General features: G+C 39.2%; 1 protein-coding gene across 6 annotated transcripts in view; it reads left to right on the forward strand.

Annotated features, from left to right (window-relative positions):
* Window positions 1–19609, forward strand: part of MYOM2 (myomesin 2) — a 158476-nt gene that overhangs the window by 23306 nt on the left and 115561 nt on the right. For all 6 annotated transcript variants that reach the window (XR_008891211.1, XM_056565676.1, XM_056565678.1 and 3 more), the window contains 7 exons: window positions 6499–6587; window positions 8091–8138; window positions 9601–9765; window positions 14351–14512; window positions 15906–16047; window positions 16503–16702; window positions 19436–19489. Coding sequence is in view for 5 of the 6 variants with exons in the window: in XM_056565676.1 (XP_056421651.1) it covers window positions 6499–6587; window positions 8091–8138; window positions 9601–9765; window positions 14351–14512; window positions 15906–16047; window positions 16503–16702; window positions 19436–19489 (860 nt within the window). In the remaining variant the exon portion in view is untranslated. The remainder of the gene's footprint in view (window positions 1–6498; window positions 6588–8090; window positions 8139–9600; window positions 9766–14350; window positions 14513–15905; window positions 16048–16502; window positions 16703–19435; window positions 19490–19609) is intronic.

Genomic DNA, 19609 nt, shown 5'->3' on the forward strand with positions numbered 1-19609 from the left:
ATGGAGCATGAATTGTATTTTTGTAGTCATATAGTTTTATTTGATAATAATCTGCTTAAACCTCTTTAAATGGTAAAATTGCTGACTGGGCCATAGAGAGAGTGGACGGTGCGATTCCCAACAGTGACAGTAAAGACTGACATAGTAATTGACAACTACATTGAAAACATTCCAGATACGGAAGTGTACTAGTAGTGACGTCTACACATCAAAGACATCCAAGAGAGTACCGATGGCGCGGTGTAAGCATTGTGCCCGGAAGTGCAGGCTGTGAGTGTAGAGACTGTGCGCACTGTTACCCTGATTCAGGGGATAGAGACTGAGTCCACAGGGTGTTAACATAACTGTGCCTATATTTGAGTACAGCCTCGTATTTTGAACCTCTGTACATATTGCTGTTACTACTAAGCTAACAATGTCCAAAAGGGTAAAGCCTGCTTGAGTTCAACCGCAAGGACTGTGCCTATCATTATACTTAATATGCCATCTCCTCAGCTATACCAGATTGGGGGGAGGGTGCATAGCTAGAAAATAATCAAACAACTTTTTTTTTTAGTACATGACAGGCTTAGATACACCTCATTAGTACATTGTCCCTGGATTTTATTTTATTATGGAATCTTTATCCTTAGATACATCAGTTCAGTACCCGAATAATTTGCCCCATCCTCAGTTACTGGTCACATCTTGATCCCTGGTGCATTAGGCTATCCTGGCACGATAAAATGCTGTGTCAGGTTAACAAACTCAAAATACCTATTGCTACATTTTTATATATCATAGGATATCTGTGAATAAGAGTCATGTGTTTACTAAATAATAGCACTATACAAATGCCAAATAATACATCTAGACAATGACCACCTATATCTAGACCACCTCAGAGACCAATATTACCAATAACATTTTCGCACAGTGCCCATATAGCGGTCACATACTAGTACTATACTGGTGCTCTGCAGGGTATAATCCTGCTGTAGATCAGATGTAAGTGATTACAGTGAAGTTACATCTAGTGACCCACAGGGGGCATCTCCTTTGGTTGATGTTGTTCAGTTTCCCTTTTATCTCTCTCCTGGCCAGACTGTTATAACGATTTCTACTGGAAGGATAGATAAAGGTGTCCAGCACAGGTATTCATGCAAAACAAAGTTCTTTATTGATCATGAAAAGCCATGACAGGAGTGAAAGTAACGGGTTTCAGGTGCATTAGCACCCTTAATCGTACACCTGAAACGCATTACTTTCACTCCTGTCATGGCTTTTCATGATCAATAAAGAACTTTGTTTTGTATGAATACCTGCGCTGGACACCTTTAGCTATTCTTCCTGCATGAAGTGGTGTTGCCTTACTCAGTCTGTGCGCTCTGGGGTCACCAAGGGTGAGCTGAAATTTTGTTCATTGTTTGGAACGATTTCTGCTGACTCAGAGCCCTCATTTGTATGTGTGCTCACCCATAGTAATGCTATTCCCTTAAAGGGTTCTCTGAGGGAAAACAAATGTTTTCAAATCAACCAATTTGAATTACTTCTATTAAAAAGTCTTAAGCCTCCCAGTACTTATCATCTGCTGTATACTACAGAGAAAGTTGAGTAGTTCTTTCCAGTCTGACCACAGTGCTCTCTGCTGACACATCTGTCCATTTTAGGAACTGCCCAGAGTAAAAGCAAATCCCCATAGCAAACCTCTACTGCTCTGGGCAGTTCTTGACATTGACAGAGGTGTCAGCAGAGAGCACTGTGGTCAGACTGAAAAAAAAATCAAAAAGAAAAGAACTTCCTCTGCAGTATATAGCAGCTGATAAGTACTGTAAGGATTAAGATTTTTTAATGGAATTCATTTACAAGTCTGTTTAACTTTCTGGCACCAGTTGATTTGAAAACATTTTTTTCCACCACAGTTAAAGTACTCACCTGTGTTAGTTCAAACATGATGCCTTCACCAAGTAATTGGGCCACCGGCTCAGTTATTATACCCCTTAGAGACCCCCGTTAAGTAGTAGTGCCTCTTAGTGCCCTCACTCAGCAATACTGCCCCCTTAGTGCCTCCTGCTCAAATGTGCTCTCTGACTAAAAAGGGGGCGTTAATAACATGTAAAAATGTTTTCTCCTACCCCTGGGCTCATTGAAAATCTTACAGGGTCAGGAAAAGGACCTCAGATCCTTCTCTTTCTCTGCATGCTGCCGTCATGTCCACCACTGCGTCCTCTCCTCTTCCACACAGGCCAGTGTCTATGCTGAGCCTTTAGCAGATATCAGATATGTCCTAGGACATTGAAATGCTTCCCTGCCAAGAAGTATGACGTATGTCCTTGGCACGGGAAGGATTAAAACTCAGGACCATGCTCCATGCATTAATAGTGCTATGTTCTTAATTGCTTAAAGTAACATTCCCATACATGGATTCTGTTTTATTTGCATGTGTGATACAATGTTTAAGAGTCTAGCTTCATTGATATATTTTTGAATGTTGTGAATCGGTCTTGAGCAATGTAATTCTTTGTGATAAAGCCCATGCTTAAAGGGTTACTCCCACTCTAGACATCTTATCCCCTATCCAAAGGATAGGGGATAAGATGTCTGATCGCGGGGGTCCTGCCGCTGGGGACCCCCGCAATGTTGCATGTGGCACCCCCCACCTGTTTCTTGTCCGGAAGCACTGAAGGGTCTGGGTCACGACCACGGGAATGAAAGTCCGTGACGTCAGGACTCCGCCCCCGAGTGACGTCACGCCCCGTCCTCTCAATGCAAGTCTATGGGAGGGGGTGTGACCGCAGTCACGCCCCCTCCCATAGACTTGCATTGAGGGGACGGGGCATGACGCCACACGGGGGCGGAGTCCTGATGTCACGGACTTCCATTCCTGTGGTCGCGACCCAGACCCTCCATGCGCTTCCGGACAAGAAACAGGTGGGTGCTGCATGCAACATTGCGGGGATCCCCAGCAGTGGGACCCCCGCGATCAGACATCTTATCCCTTATCCTTTGGATAGGGGATAAGATGTCTAGGGTGGGAGTACCCCTTTAAAAATGTTGAAAGTTTGGCTGATCCTAAGGAAGTAGAAAGTAGTACATACACACTACCTAATTTAACCTCCTGACTATAGGAACTGTTTAAGACAGGGAAGGAAGTCCAGCATGTGAATGGATCTTGAGGGTAGAAGCACTTCTTAATTTCTCATCTTGATCCCTATGATGATAGCGACTCTGTACGTCTCTAGTACTCTCAGCTGTTCATACCATGTTGCTGAGCTGTCTGCAAACTGATCTGCTGAGACTTAAAACAGCTTGGAATTTCTTGGCTGTCATCTTGAATGTACTGTGTTAGAGAGCTCTTCCCTGGTGACATTTGTCTATCTGTATATACTGGGCAATCTTTGCCTGGGCTGGAAAATACTTGTGCCAAAATGAGAACATCACAAGTAATTATAAATGTCAGTCCAAGCGTTCCCATCGGTTTATCTAGTTGCTCCTTCAGTGCTGTATTTTTTATTGAAAAATATTAATACAGGAGGTATTCAAGAATTCACATCCGAAATGATACACTGCGTAAATAGGAAGGGATATGTATTAAAGGTCTCATAAGTCTCACATAAACAAAAAAAATTTAAAGGTGAAGGAGAAATTGGGGAAATAAATTGAAGAAAATGTAGTTAGGAAAGCAGAGAGAAGGGATGGGGAAGAGGAAAAGAAGGTAGAAAGGGAAAGAAATGCGCAATCCCACAACCAAGGATAACTTCTAATTCACAGGTGTTAGATTTGGTTGATGGTGGATTGTCATAGCTTTGGCGTATTTAAAGGGGTATTCCAGGAAAAACTTTTTTTTTTTCAACTGGCTCCAGAAAGTTAAACAGATTTGTAAATTACTTCTATTAAAATGTTTTAATCCTTTCAATAATTATCAGCTGCTGAAGTTGAGTTGTTGTTTTCTGTTTGGCAACAGTGCTCTCTGCTGACATCTCTGCTTGTCTCGGGAACTGCACAGAGTAGAAGAGGTTTGCTATGGGGATTTGCTTCAAAACTGGGCGGTTTCTGAGACACGTGTCATCAGAGAGCACTCAGACAGAAAAGAACAACTCAACTTCAGCAGCTCATAAGTACTGAAAGGATTAACATTTTTCTAATAGAAGTAATTTACAAATCTGTTTAACTTCTTGGAGACAGTTGATATACAAAAAAAATAGTTTTTCCCTGGATAACCCCTTTAAACATGTGTTTTAGGTTGGTTTAGTGTTTGTTTTACTAGTAACTGTATTTTATACTTTTTTCTTGTTTCCATTTGTTTGAAACAATGTGTTATTCCTCAATAACAAGAAGAGAGTGAGGTTGGTCTTAGCATGAAGATGACAATTGCAATAAGCAAATAATTCTTTAGTAAATGTCGTGAATTTCCTCATCCAGAACAAGAGAACATGAGAGTATTGAGTTGTTACCCAGGATTAGAAAACATGGTTAATTTTATTTATTTTTGTTTAAGAACAGCACCACGCCTGTCCATCACTTGGATACTCTGGAATTCCTAAAGCAATTGCTTCTTTTGTCCTCCCAGTAACCCAGCCCTAAGCAGAATGTAAACTGACTCTTAGGCTATGTACACATGGTAATGTCCGCACGGAACATTGCCCCTGACAGCGGTAACATGCTGGCGCTAAGACCACTCAGGAATGTGCCAACTCATAGATAGCAATGCATTCTGTACATTGGCCGCTGAAAGAATAGACATGTGTATTTTTTCTGCGGACACCAGAATTTGAATTTCCATGCCAGATGTTTCCCGCGTGGAAATTCTGCTATGTGCACAGCGCAGCAGGATCCCATTGAAAGCAATGGAAGTCTGCTGCTGGGGCATCTCCGTGCAGAATTCCACATGGAAATTCTGCCTTGTGAACATAGTCTTTTGTGTCCACTATAGTTGATAGTCTACTATAGAAAGGGCCAATAAGCTCCACCAATTACAGTGATCCCTCAACTTACAATGGCCTCAACATTCAATATTTTCAACATACAATGGTCTTTTCTGGACCACTGTAACCTCAAACCAGACTCAACATACAATGCTACTGACAGTCCAGATCTGTGAAACGTGTCAATAACTGGAAGAGCTGACCAATCAGAATGGGCATTCACTGATAAAACTCCTGTATTACTGAGGTGCATGCACTGACTGATGTCTGGTAGCGCCCCCTACAGTACAGGGTGGTATTACATATTCTGTACTATTTACCTGTGCCACAGTTAGCTGCTCCTCTGGACACCAGGTAAGGGCGGCTCCATGTTACTTTTTTAGGACGTTGCGTGTACTGTACAGGACCCTGAAGAAGCTCCTGTCCTCTACATAGACCGTGATTTACATCTCCCCACAGATCTTTCTTACTTTTATATGTAGGACATGCTTTATCTATATTAGTTATCTACTTAATTTTCTTTAATCCTCACTTTTTCCTATTTTTTGGATGACATTTTGGTGGCTTCAGGTTTCCATAGAGTTATGGTCTCAACATACAATGGTCTTTCTGGAACCAATTAATATTGTAACTTGAGGGACCACTGTACATTGAAATGCAAGAGATTGTGGGAAACCCAGAACACCACACTTACTGTCCACACCAACAGTCTGTAGTTCTTTGGTGACATACTAGCCAACAGCCCCCCTCAAAATAAAGTATGCCTTTTCTTAAAAAATAAAATAAAAAATACATCAATTTTCAAGTAGCATATACACAATTCAATGTTTTTTTTCCAAATCTCGACAATCACTCGCATTTGTATATCCTATTCTTGAAGATATATTGTATCCATGTTTATTACAATACCATAGCTTTGATACATTTTTACGATAAGATAAATAAAGAGTAAGCCTCTGCTTCTATTAGTAAATTCTCTCTGTTATATTTTCTTCCATGCAGTGCCACCTAGTGGGTTGCTCGAGAACTGCAGTTATGGTTTTTGTAAAGGACTTTGTAATAAAACATTGATTTTAAGTGTTTGCTTCCTTGTAATATGCCCCTTATGCTTGACTGGTAGCTATTTAGTTATATTTTAGCTACTATATATTCGTAAGGATTAGGCTCGACAGCTGGACATACTGAGATTTGTATTTTCAACAGCTGGAAAGCTTGGTTTAGACCTGTGTTTCCCAACCAGAGTGCCTCCAGCTGTTGCAAAACTACAACTCACGGCATGCTAGGAGTTGTAATTGTGCAACAGCTGGAGGCACCCCGGTTGGGAAACATTGCTATAGACCAGTGGTCTTCAACCTGCGGACCTCCAGATATTGCAAAACTACAATTCCCAGCATGCCCGGACAGCCGTTGGCTGTCCGGGCATGCTGGGAGTTGTAGTTTTGCAACATCTGGAGTTCTGCAGGTTGAAGACCACTGCTATAGACAATGAAATGTAAGGTTTTGCATACATACTTAGAACACTAAGAAAAGGTATCGGTTTGCCACGATATTTGTAAATAAAATACAAATAATGTTGTTTTAATGTTCCATTTAGAACTAATACAAACGACACCGCTACATACAGCGCAGTTGCAAGGAATGTTCATGGACAGTCATCGACCAATGCTGCTGTGATCGTGAAAAGTAAGTGGAGCAAACTTTTAAGTAGATGCAGAAAAAAAAAAATAAAAAAAAAAATCAATACCCCGGCGTTCAAGGTCTGACCCACTAGTTTACGTTATGCCGCGCAAGCACTTAAATAAAAGACGGGCAGATTTCTTAAGATATTGTTTATTTGTTTAAAAAAAAGGTAGGGAACTTGGGCGGGATGCCATATTTATTTTTCTGATACATAGGTGACTCGTTTATCATGTTTTTCCTGTCACTTTTCTGATTAGAAAAGTTACTGAAACCGGTGACAGGTCTGACAAATGCCTCGTAGATGAACATAGCGCTCGCCGCACCAGGGAGAGGCTGTCGCATTGCTGGGACAACGCATTCATTTTACTTAATCCCATCGGTTGCCTTCTGTAAAATTCGTCCAAATGAAATAGGTCTATGCATTATCTATAAAGCTGGGAGAAAAGAGAATGAAGCAGAGTTTTCTCCATAGAAGGCGCTGTATTTCGCCATTTCTGACGACATTGTTTTATACAAATTCTCACCAGAACATGGATATATTTTATTAAGCTTTCCGAGATGGAGCTTTTGCTTAAAGGGGTAAGCAAGTTAAGCAGATTTGTAAATGACTTCTATTTAAAAATCTTAATCCTTCCAGTACTTATCAGCTACTATATGCTCCACAGGAAGTTCTTTTCTTTTTGAATTTCCTTTCTGTCTGACCACAGTGTTCTCTGCTGACACCTCTGTCCATTTTAGGAACTGTCCAAAGTAGGAGCAAATCCCCATAGCAAACCTATCCTGCTCTGGACAGTTCCTAAAATGGACAGAGGTGTCAGCAGAGAGCACTGTGGTCAGACAGAAAGGAAATTAAAAAAAAGAAAATAACTTCTTGTGGAGCATACAGCAGCTGATAAGTACTGGAAGGGTTAAGATTTTTAAATAGAAGTCATTTACAAATCTGTTTAACTTTCTGGCACCAGTTGATTTAAAAAAAAAAACATGTTTTCCAGTGGAGTTCCCCTTTAAATTATGAAAGTGTTACGACAGCATTACTATCTAATGAAGCCCAAATGAAAGGTCATCTGAATGTTTTAGAATCTTGCGGTTCAGCCAGTATGAAATTTGCAGCTTCTGGGTTCACAGGCGCTAACTGTTCTGTGAACTTTTTCCGGATGGTCGTAATGAAGAACCATTTAATGAGAATATAGAAGATGTGTATTAGAGCATAGTACAGGGCTGGTCAGGGCTGTTAATGTTCCCCAGGACTTTTGGACTCTATTAACATGTTTTAACCTGAACAAACATGTTTTCCTATTTTGTTCCTGCCATCTTTATGAAAACGGTTGGAGAGAACTTTAATGAGCAGAAAACACTGCAAATATTTTCTAATAAGCGCATTTGTTATTTTTATTTACTGATTGAAAAATGTAAAAGTCACAATGACATATCTATATCTTCTGTATTTGTCCTGAATTAAAGTTTCTTAAAATGATCCCTGATGGTAACTATATGGCATTTTTCTAGGGTTCCGATCAGAAGATGAACCCCTTCATCCTGGTTTGTTGCCTCACTGTAAGTAACTCTTTATTCAGCAATGCTAAAAGAACATTATACAGAGATTTAGAAAGTGTAAAAAAAAAACAAAAAAAACTTTGGACGTGTCAAATATTCTTTATCAGACTCCCACTGATCACTAGATGGAGGAGGAAGAAGCACTCAGCTAAACACTTCTTTCCCCATCTCCCTGCTCGCTGCAGCAGACGGCTTCTATAGCAAGTCTATGGAGCACGTCTTGTGGAGCGACTAGCAAGACTGGGAGAGAAGCGATTAACCATACGCTTCATCTGGATCATACTAGCAATTGGTGGGGGTCTAAATACCCAGACTCTGACTAATCAAAACATTTGATAAGTTTCTTTGACATGTTTTTTAAATGACTGTGACACTTTAAAGTGTTATCCAGGGATAGAAACACAGGGCTAATCCTTCCAAAAACAGCACCACTTCTGTCCTCAGGTTGTATGTGGTATTACAGCTCAGTTTAATTAAAGTGAATGGATCCAAGCTGTAATACCACACACAACCAGCAGCTCTGTCATACATTAAAGGGGTACTCCGCCCCTAGATATCTTATCCCCTATCCAAAGGATAGGGGATAAGATGTCAGATCGCCGGGGTCCCACTGCTGGGAACCCCGGGGATCGCTGCTGCAGCACCCCGCTATCATTACTGCGCAGAGCGAGTTCGCTCTGCACGTAATGATGGGCAATACAGGGGCAGGAGCATCGTTACATCACGGCTCCGCCCCTCGTGACGTCACGGCCTGCCCCGTCAATACAAGTCTATGGGAAGGGGGCGTGGCGGTCATCATGCCCCCTGCCATAGACTTGAATTAAGGGGACGGGCCTTGATGTCATGAGGGGCGGAGCCATGACGTCACGCTGCTCCGGCCCCTGTATCGCCCGTCATTACGCACAGAGCGAACTCGCTCTGTGCAGTAATGATAGCGGGGTGCCACAGCGGGGATCCTGGGGATCCCCAGCAGCGGGACTGCGGTGATCTAACATCTTATCCCCTATCCTTTGGATAGGGGATAAGATGCCAGAGGCGGAGTACCCCTTTAATATGTAAGAACTTGCTTTAATTGTATTATATATCTTCTTATTATTCCTTACTTTTCCCTATTTCTGGACAACATCTTTAGAGTTCTGGTTTCTACATACAATTTTTTTTTAACATACACTGGTCGCCCTGGAACCAATGAATATTGTAACGTGAGGGAATACTGTATTACATTTGTATGCAACATACATTGCTAACTAATTTAAATGTATCAATAAATAAATCCATACAGAGTGACATATAACATAATGTGATAAGACTACAAACTTCAATTGGTCTGGTCTCCAAATCATGACGCATTTTAGTTTTATGCAGATGGACAGGCAGATAAATAATAGAAGTATGACAGACAGATAGAGAGAACGTTCTCCCCATCTTTGTATTACTGAGGATTTCTTCCATATAATTACAGTGCCTTTGACAGCAGCAATTTCTTTCACCCACATTGAGGTGAAGTTCCTGGAAACATTTGGCGTAACATTTGGAGTGGAAGGTGAAACACTTACTTTGTCTTGCTCTATGCTTTTAACGCCCGACATCAGCAGACTACGACCTGAAGCGCAGTGGTACAGAGACGGTAAGTGACTCTTCATTCAACAAACATATTAAATGTTAAATGTCCATTTTAATATCCTGACAGCTGAACGTGAAATTAATCAGAGTTTTCACATCAAAACGTCCTTTGGAGAACTTTGCGCATATATAATCCATGAAAAACATTTCATTTGGCGAGAACTTAAAACAAAATAAATTAAGGTTGTCTAAGCTTCCACATTAAGACGTATGGGGTGTCATGGGACATTGATCTTACATAGATATTTTGTATAAAAGGTCTGAAACTTAAAGAAATAAATCACTGTTATTCACTATAAAAATCCTGCTTGTTTTAAACATTAGTTTTGTAGAGATAATAGTGATACGGCTGAAATATTTTGATGTAGAAGAGATCATGAAGAAGATGCGATGTGAGAGATCTGAATATTGCTCGAGTACAGTTTGTTCATTCTGATCACGTTACAGGATACTATGTGTGAACTGTGTAGTATGTGGAGAATGTTCTGGGCAGATATGTTTTTACTTTTCCTCTTCCACTGCCCCCATTGTGGGTAATAGTGACCTATTAAACTAAGTAAAGTCTCTGTTTGATGGCTGGTTCTGATCATCTAGTGCAGGATTGTAGCTATAGGGGATGCAGAGGTAGCAGTCGCCTTCCTCTGCCATATAATAAGATACCAGTATTATAAATAGCGCATAGTAGATAGGGGCCCGGTTACAGATTTTGCACTGGAGTCCAGAAGCTACAAATAACACATCTGATCCAATGGTAACCTTCTTAGTACTAAGGTCCATGGCAGAGTCTATTCCTATAAACCCTACACTTCAATTGCTTCACTTGTTTTCCTATGGATATTTTGTGTTTCTTGTAGCACCTATAGCATATGTATCCAATCATTAGGTGGGCATTATATTCTTCACAATATTAGCAAAATGCATACAAATGACTATATGTGTCTTCTAGTTCTATACTTTATATAACATTGAAGAGTAAACATGATCCATGCCCAGGCAAACATTAATATCTTACATCCAGTAATAGGAATATACCAGAATGTAGCTTGGCTGTCCTAGGATCTGGTCCAAAAGCTATATTCAGACCCTTGGCATAATGCAAATACCACTGTTTTAATGTAAACATACATTCAAGCGAACCTGTCAGATCCCCAAAAAAAAAAAAAAAAAAAAAAAAAAAATATATATATATATATATATATATATATATATATTACAAAAGGTGTTTATGTTTGATCAGTGACAACAACAAGTAAAAAGTTTTTGGATATGGCAGTGCCCAGTTAGAGAATATATACATTAAACTAAGAAAAGTGGCTGCACGCCATTTCAAATACACATATTTTCACCTGAGCTTTAATGTTTTGACTTCATTTGAGGTCCTTTTTTAAAGCAGCTAAAAATATATTTTAGAGATCTTTGTCTAACAATGATGTTACCTAATTGTGAATAATAAAGTCTTTTCAAGTTGAATCATGTAAACAGACTAAATATATTTATATACAGTTAAATGAACCAGGGGCATTTGCAGGATTTTTTTTAGGGGGCAGGTTTTAAAAATAATAATAATTCCACCACACCATGACCACATTATCACCATACTGTTAATAATAAAAAAAAGATTATACACAGACCAGTATCCCCCATACAATGGTAGATATCAATTCTACATAGTTTTAATGACTGTATAAGTGATAACAGTGTAGTTGCATCCAGTGACTCCCAGGAGACGTATTTTTTGATCAGCATATCCATCCAGACTAGACTGATAGGATGATTTCTTCCAGCCATAACTCATCTCTGAAGAATTTGCCTAAAGAAAGCCCTTAATAGCAGGGTTGCCCCCCTCAGTAAGTAGTTTCCCCCTAGATAGTGCTCCTAGTAAATAGTTCCCCCTCTAGATAGGTCTCAGTTGGTAGGTTCCCCTATAGCCCTATGGATAAGCCCCAGTAGGTACCATCCTTCTGTATATAGGCCCCCAGTAGGTAGTTTTACTGGTAGATAGGCCCCCTGTAGGTAAGTTCTCCCTGTAGCTAAGCCCCCAGGAGGTAGTTACCACATGTAGATAGCCCTCATTAGATAGGTTCCACTTGTAGATAGCCGCACAGTAGCTTAATTCACCCTGTAGATAGCCCTGTCAATAGGAAGTTTGCCCTTTTTGATAGCACTCCCAGTAGGTAGTTTCCCTCTTAGATAGAGCCAAGTAGGTAGGTTCCCCTGTAGATATGCCCCAATTAGGTAGCTTCCCCTTGTAGATAGGCCCCAGTAGGTAGTTTCCACCTGTAGATATGTCCCCTGTAAGTTTTTCCTCTGTAGATTGGCCCCCAGTAGGTAGTTTTCCCATGTAGATAGGCCCATAGTAGGTAGATTTCCCTTTAGATGGGCCCAGTAGGTAGTATTCCTCTGTAAATAGGCCCCCAGGAGGTAGCTTTCTCCTGTAGAATGGCCCCTAGTAGGTAGGTTTCCCCATTGCCAAACATAAAACAAACAATCAACCCAAAACATACAACAATATTGGCTCCCAGCTCCCCTGCAGTCACTGGTGCTCTTCTATTTTTATGATCACAGGCAGCTTCGTGGCTGCAGTCACCAGAAGTCTTAGAGCATTTATTATTTCCCAGATGTACACGCATAGTAAGTAGCGTAATGCTACACTTGTGCATCCCAAAGAGACACTCCAGATTTCTATTGGCTTCTTAAGCTGCCTCTGACGCCCAGCGGTTTTAACTGTAAGCTTGTTCTTAAGATCCACTTACAGTTAAAAGCAGCCCTCACATAAGTAGTCTACCATACAACTGTATGGACTTCCTGAGGATGCACTTCACAAATATGTCAAAAGTTTTGATTGGGTGGGATGTGCGTGTTCAGATCCCTATCCATTGTTAGAAAGTAAGAAGCCCCCAGCCAAATGCTTCTGTCCCCGGCTCACTGCTGTTCCCATGTCACTGTAGAAGATGGGCTCCTGTAGCAAAATGGAGAAAGAAGCAATCCTGGAAAACATTTTTTTTTAATCAACTGGTGCCAGAAAGTTAAACAGATTTGTAAATTACTTCTATTTAAAAATCTTAACCCTTCCAGTACATATCAGGTGCTGTATGCTACACGGGAATTTCTTTTCTTTTTGAATTTCCTTTCTGCTGAAACCTCTGTCCATTTTAGCTACTGGCCAGAGTAGGAGCAAATCCCCTTAGCAAACCTATCCTGCTCTGAACAGTTCCTGACATGGACAAGAAAAGAATTTCCTGTGGAGCATATAGCAACTGATAAGTACTGGAAGGAATAAGAATTTTTAATAGAAGTCATAAAAAAATCTGTTTAACTTTCTGGCACCAGTTGATTAAAAAATGTTTTCCAGGGGTACTATGGGGGAAATCTTTTTTATTATTATTATTTTTTTATCAACTGGTGCCAGAATGTTAAACAGATTTGCAAATTACTTCTATTTAAAAATGTTAATCCTTCCAGTACTTATTAGCTGCTGAATACTACAGAGGAAATTATTTTCTTTTTGGAACACAGAACTCTCTGCTGACATCACAAGCACAGTGCTCTCTGCTGACATCTCTGTCCATTTTAAGAACTGTCCAAAGTAGGAGAAAACCCCCATAGCAAACATATGCTGCTCTAGTCAGTTCCTAAAATGGACAGAGATGTCAGCAGAGAGCACTGTGCTCATTATTCAGCAGAGAGCACTGTGTTCCAAAAATAAAATAATTTCCTCTGTAGTATTCAGCAGCTAATAAGTACTGGAAGGATTAAGATTTTTTAATAGAAGTAATTAACAAATCTAACAACCAAAGAAAAATGTAAGTGCACTCACCGCAGAGCTGAGACTGTCGCGTCTGGATGTCCGGTAACGGAGGCCGGAAGAAGCATTCACTTACGTGCAAAACTGCCGGCGTAGCCTCTGAGCGCCACACGATACCAGCGCCTATGCCGTAACCTGGCTACCCGTTACCGGACATCCAGACGCGACAGTCTCAGCTCTGCGGTGAGTGCACTTACGTTTTCTTTGGTTGTTGTATTTGATGCTTCATATCTGTGTACGTGCACCCCGCAGGAGACTTCTATCAGAGGTCGCCGAGGACCTTGCTATACGCATCATTAGGTGATATAGTTCTCTATGTGTGCTCTCCCTACATTTCTATCTTGGAATTTAATTTACGAATCTGTTTAACTTTCTGGCACCAGTTGATTAAAAAAAAAAAAGTTTTCCACCGGAGTACCCCTTTAAGTTATTTGACTTGAAAGTTACATTGATTTATATTACCATTTTACTGAATGAGAGTAATACCTTTAAAAAGTCAACATGTAGCCCAAGCTTTATATACTGCATTTTACATTGATCCCATTTCCTTATCAGGCAAAATCTATCTACCTATGGATCAATATAAATGTAAAGTAGATGGGAAGTAATGTCTCTACATTAGCATGGATAGAAATGATGTATTTTATCTGTAAGAATGTTTAATGGTTTTGGCTGTTTGCTTTCTTGTCTTGTGATATGATTCCCTTTTCAGATTTCATCCTGAATATTAATATGCACTAGGAGGATAGCTCTTCACTTGTTTACAATTGGATTTCCTTTTCAGATGTCCTGATAAAAGAAACCAAGTGGCACCAGCTGCATTTTGGAGAGGGACGTGCTTCCCTGACATTGACACATCTGAATAAGGATGATGAAGGATTGTATACTGTAAGAATGGTCACCAGAGGAGGAGTCAATCAGCACAGTGGATTTCTGTTTGTAGCGGGTATTTGTCTGATTCAGTCATCTTATTATGTGTATAAATAAGATCAACATTCCTGAAATAATTTTATAATGCGTAAAAGCATTGAGGATTCTTTAACCTTTATGGGAATAACCTTGGAAACACAAAGAGAGACAGGCACATGATAGCTTCTTTGTTCTCTGTCCACTTGGATATCTGAGTGAGTGTTTATTTATTATTATTATTATTATCATTATTATTATTTATTTATATAGCCCCCTTGGTAATGGTAATGATAATAGTAAAAGTAGGACCGTAAGAACAATGAACGTTACACAGATTAACTTGCCGACTGACATAGAGGGGTAGAGGATATCTGAGTAGTTATTTAATATTAATTATTATTTAGTATTTTTATTTGGGCTATCCAGTTTAGACAATCCATTTTCATATACATTGTTAGGGAATTCTAAGTTGCTAGACAAGGGAACTGCATCTTCTGGTCACAGCAGAGAGCCCTTTCAAAAGAGTATCTCTAGCTCCGAAGGACCTGTCCAGCTTAGACAACCCAATAATGGGAATTGGCACTGTGTAAAGGTGGCCATACACTTTCAATAACTGTCAGCCGAGTAAATTTGTATGACAATTATCTCACATGATTTCCCCATACATATGAATATTCGGTATGGTCAAACATTCACGTATTATGTATAAAAAAGGTAGGGGATAAGTCACGACCAGACTGCTCTGGCATGGATTTATCCTTCCCAAAATAAAAGATTTGAGAGGCAAAAATCCACCTTGCCCCACCATTCTCTCCACCGACATCATCTGTTGGCTGAGAGTCGGAAAGCAGCCATACACCTTATACAGTCGGCCGAACCTGCCGCCAATGGCAGGTTACGCCAATTTTAGTATAAGGTATATGGGCACCTTAATGCTTCACTTATCCTTTTGTGGAACTGCTAAAAACGACATGCTCATTGGCATGTTTCCCAAAATTTGCAGCTGATTTCTGGGGGTTCCTAAAGCAGAACATTCTGTAAAGTGGAGAACCTCTTTGATATGTCTGCCTCTAGGTCTCCCAGTAACCGATCCATTTTGTAGATTTATCTATTTAGACTTTTTTTTTTAACACATGGTTCTCTGTGAAAAGACAAAGAGGTCTGAAATCACATGCACATATCTAATCCATGGCACACTTTAGAACTGATGCAAAAAGTGCAGTATTTATGCAACAATAAGTTAATAATGTATAGTTTGTATATGCATTTTATACAGTCTATCCCAAAGGAGTCTATGTCCAATTTTTTTTTCCAGAATGTCTGGTAGTTTTGAACAATGTTTCTGTCTAGCCTGGACCTGAAGAAGTGGGAGCAGTCCAAGGAGTAGGGTTCCCGGACTGCTTCATAATATTTAAACATTTTCATTGTAGATGCTGCAGCTTTGGTTGCAGGGGCACCAGGTGCTCCAATGGATGTGGAATGCTATGATGCAAACAAAGATTACGTGATTGTCACTTGGAAGCCACCAAACACAGCCAGCGAAGCTCCAGTGATTGGATACTTTGTTGATAAGTAAGTGTTTAAACATAGCCATGTGCCGAGGTCTACTATGTGCACACCCAGATACTGCATACCGGTACTGCTGGCAGTGAGCAAAGATATGCACTCTAGACTAGGAGGGAGAAGAATTCTGTCTCTAGTGCCAGGTTTACAGTATGACATATATAGCAGTTGACTCAGTATGACCCAATAGCAGTTCCCTGTATGCACAGCTTAACTTAATGCCCTATATTTGCTATTTGTTGGACTATGTATGAGTGAGGTGTATTTTTCTTCTGCATACATTTTTTACATTCTTATACTACATCTCACTCATAATAAAAACATCTATATTTATATAATTAGGGTATATATATATATATTTTTTTACAACTGAATGTATTAATATTTTTATCAAGGTTGCCAGGAATTTGACCCCAACTGGTATATACATTCATAACACTTGCAAATATTGCTTCTCCTGACAGATGTGAAGTTGGAACTGACAACTGGATCCAGTGCAATGATTCTCCTGTTAAGATCTGCAAATATCCTGTGACTGGCCTGTATGAAGGACGATCCTACTTCTTCCGTGTCCGAGCAGTTAACAAAGCTGGTGTCAGTAGACCATCAAGGGTTTCAGTTGCTGTTGCAGCTATGGACCCAGCTGACCTATCACGATTTCAAAGTAGGCGCACACCTTCTCATTAACAAGATGTGAATTATTTAATGTTTTTTCATTTTGCTTAATTGATTTAGGTGGGTGCATGAAATAAGAAGAAAGCAGTCCAAGACACCTCAGGGGTTTTTGTATCTAAGTGGTTTTATTTCATTCCAAGAATATGGCACATACGCATATTAAAAGAAGCCACTTAGAATACAAAACCTTGTGTGGTATCATGGATCTCTATATTTTGGATCCTATATGAATACCATATCTCACATATAAGTACAGCTTATAAAACATCTGCTTTGTTGTATTATTATCTCTTTTAAAGAGAACCAATCACACACAGTTTCCACACAAAAAAGCTTCTCCTTACTTCAGATTTTTGGCTCTGGCCTGTTTGTAGTGGGAAAGCCAAAAGCAGTTGAAGCCCGGAAGTTACATCATTTGCGTAACTTCCATTGACTTTAACGAGGGATTGTGCAAATGGTATATTTTTCACGCAACTCCGGGAGTTACATAAACTGCATGGCTACACCATTGTAAGGAGATAGGACAACCTCTTTTAATGTGTATTCCAAATGTACCCAACGCATGGCCATTTTTATAGGATAAAAAAAAAAAGTTCCCTTTGTCCAAACATTTCACAGAAGCTTAGGCTTCTTTCACACTACAAAATGACTCCGTTTTAAAGATCCGTATGAAGTTCCGTTTGAAAATCAGCTGTAAAATGGCAGTTACAAAATCACTAACGGCCGTTAGAAAATCCCAATCTAGTCTATGGGATTTTTCTAATAGACGTTTTAACCCGTTATAGCCCGTTATTAATAACGGCCGTTATTTTGTGACGGAAGATAGTAACGGGAGAAAAAGTGCATGCACTATTTCTCCCGTTACTATCTTTCGTCACAAAATAACGGCCGTTATTGATAACGGGCTATAACGGGTTAAAACGTCTATTACAAAAATCCCATAGACTATAATGGGATTTTCTAACAGCCGTTAGTGATATTGTAACTGCCGTTTTACAGCTGATTTTCAGACGGAACTTCAGACGGATCTTTAAAACGGAGTCATTTTGTAGTGTGAAAGGGGCCTTAGATTAGAGGGATGTATGTTATGTTTTATGACTTTAGATCATGACCCTGGCTTCTAAAGAAGTGGTGAAAGGTTATATCTATTTAAAAATATTACATTTTTTGGATTAAATTCAAAAGCTAAAGGCCAAACACACCTCCTGCTCGGTGGGAGACATTCGCCCAAGCTGGAGGTGTGTTTGAAGCTGTACTTGTTGTGTTGACCCCAGTTACTTTAGGCAGCTGATTGATATGCTGTATGTGCAGCAAACAATCTATCATAATGTGAGAACCATTATAAGTAGATTATGGGATAGGTAAGTTTGGAACACATGCTAAAAGACCTACACCATGGTTCCAGCAGTTTAATATCACAACGGCTGGTTACAAGTTTCCTTCAACATTATTAGTGTCAAATGGACACTGTAGAATAAAGAGATAGATAGATGGATAGATACTGTAGATAGATAGATAATTGAAATCCAATTGAACACAGCTATCAAATTCCTTAAAAGGTGCCAGCGACCCAGACTTGCTTAGAATCCATCTTTACCTAGAAGAAATTTTCACAGCACTTCAAAATCTGGTGACAAGAAGTAATTCTTTATTTTCTCATATCCCAAATGGGACATTTCAAGTTTGAATAAAAGTCCTATAAAATATCTGTCACATTTGGGATATTATTTTCACTAGAGTTCTGTAACAATTTCTTTCATAGATAGATATGAGAGATGGATAGATAGATAAATATGAGAGATAGATAGATATGAGAGATAGATAGATAGATATGAGAGAGAGATATGCAGATAGATAGATATGAGATAGATAGATCTGAGATATATATATATAGATAGATAGATAGATAGATATGAGAGATAGAAAGAGAGAAATATAGATAGATAGATAGATATGAGAGATAGATAGATAGATATGAGATAGATATGATATATTTATATATATATATATAGATAGATAGATAGATATGAGAGATGGAGAGATATATAGATAGATAGATAGATATGAGATAGATAGATATGAGAGAGAGAGATAGATAGATAGATATGAGATAGATAGATAGATAGATAGATAGATAGATAGATAAAAAGATATGAGAGATAAATAGATAAATAGCTCTATGACACATAGTTACAGTTAGAATTTGGGGTTTTTAAACTTAGAACTATTACAAATTTGTAAAACAACACAGGTTGTGTTTCTGTCTTCCTAACACCTATGCATATTTATGTGCTGAAATCCTAGTGCTATAGTGAACATTTAATCAATATACTGCTTTATTACCACTTACTGCAGAACGATGAAACATATAATGAACACAACTCCCGCAAGACTGAAATATAAAAACAGATGTCAGAGTATATTCCAGCATGATAGAACATAAAAAAGCCTTGTTATACTTTTGTGTCAATAAATCAAAGGGCTATATCTAAAGGCAGGAACACAGAAGGCTTTGTTCTTATGCTGCTAAAATACAATATAAGCTCAGGATTTAGTTAAATCGTACACCTTTGTGCCTTTGTGTTAACAAAGAGAACAACACAACATAAAGCTATAAGCCCAAAATGACTTAGAACACATTCCACACAGTACACACATACAAACCCAACATTCTAAACAGTGCAGCTCGGTATAATGGGATGTGAATTGTTTTGTTTTACAGCAATCCATCTGGATGGAGGACGAGATATTGTCATCTGTCAGGATGACCTGGAAGGTATTTTTTTTTATAATCTGACATGTTTACTTAACTTTTTCATTAAACAGTGTTGTATAACAGACAGTAGCTTTCTCTATGCATTGATCTGGAGTATTAATGATTTTATTGAAGAAAATA

Source organism: Hyla sarda, chromosome 3 (genome assembly GCF_029499605.1).
Source record: "Hyla sarda isolate aHylSar1 chromosome 3, aHylSar1.hap1, whole genome shotgun sequence".
Classification (NCBI taxonomy): domain Eukaryota; kingdom Metazoa; phylum Chordata; class Amphibia; order Anura; family Hylidae; genus Hyla; species Hyla sarda.